This window comes from Dendrobates tinctorius, unplaced genomic scaffold (assembly GCF_039654945.1).
Source record: "Dendrobates tinctorius isolate UK_male_01 unplaced genomic scaffold, ASM3965494v1 ptg000065l, whole genome shotgun sequence".
Taxonomy (NCBI): domain Eukaryota; kingdom Metazoa; phylum Chordata; class Amphibia; order Anura; family Dendrobatidae; genus Dendrobates; species Dendrobates tinctorius.
Genome location: NW_027361733.1, coordinates 23577298 through 23583771, shown reverse-complemented (window position 1 = coordinate 23583771; position 6474 = coordinate 23577298). Strand labels below are relative to the sequence as shown.

Sequence of the window (6474 nt, the reverse complement as noted above, 5' to 3'; positions counted from 1 at the left end):
GACCTGCAGTGACCTTGACTGAGCACTAGATGGCAGTGCAAGCTGTATGAGCCGAACAGCAGAAGATGGCGATGATCTACACGTCATCTAAAGTGTATCCGCACTTGTAGAAAACCTTGGATAGGTCAGAGACACGTCAGAAGTTATGATCAGTAGGGAACTAAACGAGCTAAAAATGAAGGTGCTGAAGTGCACAACATAGTGCTGCTCTCCTCTGAACATGGACTCCATAGACCTTCTGTTGAGCTCTTTGTCAGTTTCAAAAGACAGCAGCTCCTCTGGTCACCAGATATTACTCAATAGCTTGTGCAAGTTACTGCTGATGAACAACCTCCTCTTATCAGGTCGCCTTTATGTAATCGCTCGCCGGTCCGGATGACAGGAAGATGCCCATTACGGGAATAAGGGTAATTTCAAATAACCAGGGCACAGGAAGGAGCATGGCAAAACGTACAGCCGCCGTCAGCATTGAGCTGCTACATTCACTGTAGTCAAATGGCATTGCAAATTGCTGCAGAAGTCGGACCTCCACCCTGGGGGATGCCATGAATATCAATTTTCGATTTTCACCTTGAAAACGACTTTGGCCCCAATTCCTTCAAGCACCACTCCGGCGTTTTTTATTTTACCGCTCGCATGGTATCACTAATGCATGTTCCCTGCTCCTGGTATTAACAGAAGCAGATGGCAGCTGCTATTGGCGCTGCTCGGGTCACTTTTCTGCAGCTTGTGACCTGCTGGATCGCACCGGAGGTCACTTGTCATTATAAGTCTATAAAAGCCATAACAAGGCCAGAGCCATGATAACTAGAAACAAGTGGTGTTAAATATTTATCATAAAGTGAACAATTATGTACAGATATACACAGGTTATTCAGCTGTATTCCATGCCGGGGCGACCTTCATTTACCTCATGGCATAAACAGCAGGATCTCCAATAGTGATCGGTTAAATCAACGTGTCCAAGTGTAAAGTGGCAAAATAAAGTCAAATGTGTTGGGAGAAGGCAGGGAGTTTGGATATTGAGGTGCTGGACAGGACAAAGGCACAGGTGTGGGGGTGCAGTCTCCACCCGATGAGATGCTCGATGGATGACAAAACCACAGGCTCTCCAATTAACGCCCCAGTTATGGAAAAATCTGCAGTTCAAATTTGGGGGCCCATTCCAGAGCGCTCTTTACTACAGCAAGAGCGGCGGCACCTAGAGCCACTGTCAGTCCCATGACTGCCAGCTTCACCAGTCTGTTAGTACGGGGTTTGGTGAGGACCGCCTTGTTCCCGGGCTCTGGCCGAACCATGTCCCTGAAGCGTCTGCGGAGAACCATATCCGGCCGCTGCTGGGTGGACGCAAGTTCAAAGTCTTTAAAGGTTGACACCGCAGTCCTGGATTAAATGGGAATAAATAGATTTATGCATAAATAAGTGATCAGTATGGTCTAAATCAACAATTAAGGCACTCAGTGACATAAAATTTGGACTTTGAGTTTCATTCCCATCCAAAGCGGCTTATCCAAAATTCCACTGGTCAACCCATTGACAGCCACATAACCAATAAGCTGAAAGTCCGAAAACTGGCAGGATTATAAATACAGCTTTGGATGAGAATGGAGAAGGGTCGGATCATTTTGCATTACTACAGAAAAAGGCTTCATAAATAGTGTTCCCCTTTATAAAACTGCGTGTAGTGAAGAGAGCAGTGAACACACTGCTTAGGCCTTAAAATGTGTCCCAGTCCCCTCAGGAGTGGACATTCTCACTCATCTTCAGGTTGAGGGACTTTGGGTGCCTGATGTCCCCTTCTACAGCCCTTAGAAGAAGTACCACTGCTCCCAGCTTGTCCTCACCGTTCCGCCTGATGCTGCTGTGCGGCTTCCCTGGATAGTTCAGATGGGGGGAACTGGACGAAGAGGTCGCCGGCTTTGCTGATGAGAGTCTCGTAGGGCAAATCTTGAGGGATCTGTGACAGCAGGTGGTGGACGGATGCCATATCACACTCGCACTCCATCACCTCTGCCTCTCTGTGTAATACAATCTGCAGAGAGGAAGATGAGGTTGGTCATTAGAAAAGTTGGATTACAGCAGCTCTTCATACGTCACGGCGCACGCTCTTACCACAGCCGCAAAGTAGATGGGCATCAGCGGGTGGCAAGCCAGGAAGAAGTCGTACAACCTCACCACATGCCTAAAGTCTGACAGGACGTGCCCGAACCATGTGATGAGCCAACTTAGGGCAAATATGGTGCCAACCTCCGCCCTGTGGATAAAACATACAGTCAGCTGCTCCTCTAAGTGCCCAGAGGGAGCTCACAACTCAGGATATACCCACCGAACCATGAAGTCATGCAGTGCTGGGTTCACCAGCTCTATAATGGGCATTAGGTAGTTGAGGATGTGCTTTGTGTTATCCATGCTGGGGTCCATGAAGTCCCTGTAGGGTAAGAGAAAAAAGGGCTGAGCAGCACAAATAAGACAGAGTGAAGGTAAAAGGTGTCTGGAGTAGAGTTGAGCGACTTTGGTCGGATCGGGTTTCATGAAACAAAATTTGAATCAGATGAAACTGGTCCGACTAGGGCCAAAAAGTCGGAGTTTCGTCCGAAACCCGACCCCAATGCAAGTCAATGGGAAATAAAAGTTGGCATTGAGTGGATGACATTCATCCACTCAATGCCGACTTTTATTCCCCATTGACTTGAATTGGGGTCGGGTTTCAGACGAAACTCCGACTTTTTTGGTCCTAGTCGGACCAGTTTCATCTGACTCAAATTTTGTTTCATGAAACCCGATCCGACCAAAGTCGTTCAACTCTAGTCTGGAGTGGAGATCCAGTCTGTAGGTGTCAGAGCATGCTGGGAGTTGTAGTGGTTTGGAAACCACGGCTATAGAAGGTGCTTGATACAATATCTTCCTGGAGGGAATATGTGAAGCTTATAAATACAGTATTTGGGTGAGGGTTTACAGTGTGTGAATATTTCTGCAACAAAGTAAAAAGCAGAAATTCTGTAACTAGTCAGCCTGTTTGCAGCATCAGTGCAGGTATATGTGGCTCCATAGTGACCCTCCCACCACGTCTTACTCCACTACCCACTTTTCTTAACCCACAGGCAGTAGAGGTAGATGTAAGCAGGTCTGTAAAGGGTTAAACAGAGGTAAGCAATTAGTGTGGCGGGCAATCACAACCGTCCCCATCCTGCGTGATGACACGGTACCGTTGGGGCCAATTGTTGCCATAGTCCTGTGCCATCATTATGGATGGGGGTTATGAAATGTTAGTATATTAGAGGGTTACAGCACTGTGAGCTGTATGCAGAAAAGGATATGTGGGAGTGAATGTGCCAGATGTCGGGGTATGGGGGGCTCACACAGACCCACCTTAGGTGATGTGTGGACAGCTTATCCACCAGGAGAGTGGCTACCGGCCCTCCCACCACCAGCAGGAAAGTGACTACAATATCATGATATCCCTGGTAATAGTGCAACTGCAGGTTTCGTGCCAACACCTGCAGGATGATGTCAATCAGCTGCTCCTGCAAGTCTTCCCGCTCCTTTAAGGGCATACCTGTGAGGCAAAACCAGACGGAGTACCCCCATGTTTGAGAAAAGACAGAAAAACGTAAGCCTCAACCCAAGTCCCGAAAGTAAAGTCAACCCTCCTCTCACCACATTTATCCAATAATGGGCACGGTGGAGAATGCCAGCCTTCAGAACAGATCACTTCCACCCCAACCAGCAGGACATGAGGGCCCCCCCATCCCCTATTACCAATCCTTTCAGACTTAAAAAAGGTGCTATGAAATAAATGGGGCCTTTATTTATCCACTGTAATCTGGCATCCATGAGGCACAGTGCTGGATCATCAGATTTCTGGATAATATTAGGAAGACTGGAATTCTCCTTAGATTGTGAACCACGGGCAAAGCACCATGGGAGTTGTAGATAACCAGTAGATTAAGTATAACATCACCCAATAACCCCACTGACATCTCACCAGGGGGGAAGCGTCTCAGCGAGCGCCGGACGTCCAGCAGAACCTGCTCATAGTCTTTGTTGTTCACCCGCAGTTCAGGACCTGCAGAGATAAGGCAGCTAGTCAGGGGTGACCCCGTCTCTAGTGATCCCCAGTGCTTTTCACAGTGCTGTCATACCTGGGGGTGGAGGCAGCTCCTCGGTGCTGACATTCAGGAGTCTGGGCCACACTTGGCATCGGATCTCATCAGTAAGAAGACCGCCCTCGCTGATTGCCATCCGCCGAAGCGTCGCTACATCTGGGGGATCCTTACTCAGCGCCTTCTGGATGTCACATAACTTCCTGCGCCTACGGAATTCATTGCCTGAAACACAAAGAGAGGAGGGTGACCGGGAGATGTATCTGCCAGGGCTATAATATCCAGCAAAAATGGCAGCCACATGTCCACACACACTATTAAGAAAAATTATCCTTCAGCATGTCCCCCACCGGTCTGCCTGCCTCCTTCCCCTGCAGAGGTGGGCAAAACCCGCCTCCTTCCCCTGCAGAGCCCTGCCAAGCTGTGCCCCTCCCTCACCCCCTTAACCTCACAAAGGCCCTTCTACCTTGTAACCCTACTCCCCACAGACCCCCGAAAAGGAATCTCCTGCCTTTGCTCCACTCAAAAGTACCCCACCGCTTTCCTTAGGACACAAAGGCCCTGCCACCTTTTGTTTCCACACAGAGCTGCAATCATTTGGAGTCTCATTCCTGACGGAGGGTTGAGGTCCAGGATCTTTGGCCATAGCAAGGGGTCACATACCAGGGTGACGCGTACAGCAAGGGGTCACATACCGGGGTGACGCGTAGAGCAAGGGGTCACATACCGGGGTGACGCGTACAGCAAGGGGTCACATACCGGGGTGACGCGTACAGCAAGGGGTCACATACCGGGGTGACGCGTACAGCAAGGGGTCACATACCGGGGTGACGCGAACTGCAAGGGGTCACATACCGGGGTGACGCGAACTGCAAGGGGTCACATACCGGGGTGACGCGAACTGCAAGGGGTCACATACCGGGGTGACGCGAACTGCAAGGGGTCACATACCGGGGTGACAGGTACAGCAGGGTGCCATATACTGGGGTGATGCATACAGCTGGGTGTCATATACTGGGTGACACGTACAGCAGGGTGCCATATACTGGGGTGACACCTATAACGGTGTCACACTGGGGTGATGCATACAGCAGGGTGCCATATACCGAGGTGACAGGTAGAGCGGGGTGCCAGACACAGGGGTGACGCGCACAGCGGGGTGCCAGACACAGGGGTGACGCGCACAGCGGGGTGCCAGACACCGGGGTGACGCGCACAGCGGGGTGCCAGACACCGGGGTGACGCGCACAGCGGGGTGCCAGACACAGGGGTGACGCGCACAGCGGGGTGCCAGACACCGGGGTGACGCGCACAGCGGGGTGCCAGACACCGGGGTGACGCGCACAGCGGGGTGCCAGACACCGGGGTGACGCGCACAGCGGGGTGCCAGACACCGGGGTGACGCGCACAGCGGGGTGCCAGACACAGGGGTGACGCGCACAGCGGGGTGCCAGACACAGGGGTGACGCGCACAGCGGGGTGCCAGACACCGGGGTGACGCGCACAGCGGGGTGCCAGACACCGGGGTGACGCGCACAGCGGGGTGCCAGACACCGGGGTGACGCGCACAGCGGGGTGCCAGACACCGGGGTGACGCGCACAGCGGGGTGCCAGACACCGGGGTGACGCGCACAGCGGGGTGCCAGACACAGGGGTGACGCGCACAGCGGGGTGCCAGACACCGGGGTGACGCGCACAGCGGGGTGCCAGACACCGGGGTGACGCGCACAGCGGGGTGCCAGACACCGGGGTGACGCGCACAGCGGGGTGCCAGACACCGGGGTGACGCGCACAGCGGGGTGCCAGACACCGGGGTGACGCGCACAGCGGGGTGCCAGACACCGGGGTGACGCGCACAGCGGGGTGCCAGACACCGGGGTGACGCGCACAGCGGGGTGCCAGACACAGGGGTGACGCGCACAGCGGGGTGCCAGACACAGGGGTGACGCGCACAGCGGGGTGCCAGACACCGGGGTGACGCGCACAGCGGGGTGCCAGACACCGGGGTGACGCGCACAGCGGGGTGCCAGACACCGGGGTGACGCGCACAGCGGGGTGCCAGACACCAGGGATGAAGGGGTGACAAGTTCGGAGGGCCCTCTACACCCCATATGTCACCCTCCTTACACCCGCAGTATCCCGCCGCCTGGGTGGTAGTTACCGTGTCTCCCCGGCTCGGTGCTCACGGGCATGCTCGTGGACTAACCGGTGCCGTTACCGGCAAAACATCTCGGAGGACACACTTCCGTACACTCGTCTCATGACGTCACGGCAGTGGAGACCTGCGCAGTAGAGTGACATCACCTGACCGGAAAGGCGTGGTCCGTCCAGTGACGCTGCCCCTCCGCTCGTGTATTCACTGATAGGATTG

General features: G+C 53.8%; 1 protein-coding gene across 1 annotated transcript; it reads right to left on the bottom strand.

The window, feature by feature from the left end:
• Positions 1-818: 818 nt before the first annotated feature.
• TBC1D20 (TBC1 domain family member 20) lies at positions 819-6444 on the bottom strand. Its single transcript, XM_073580731.1, has 8 exons — positions 6265-6444; positions 4143-4328; positions 3986-4066; positions 3370-3556; positions 2327-2428; positions 2113-2254; positions 1845-2032; positions 819-1383 (listed from the first exon to the last, which is right to left on the bottom strand). The coding sequence occupies exons 1-8, from the start codon at positions 6293-6295 to the stop codon at positions 1128-1130; spliced, it is 1173 nt and encodes a 390-aa protein (XP_073436832.1). The 5' UTR covers positions 6296-6444; the 3' UTR covers positions 819-1127.
• Between the last annotated feature and the right edge of the window lie 30 nt (positions 6445-6474).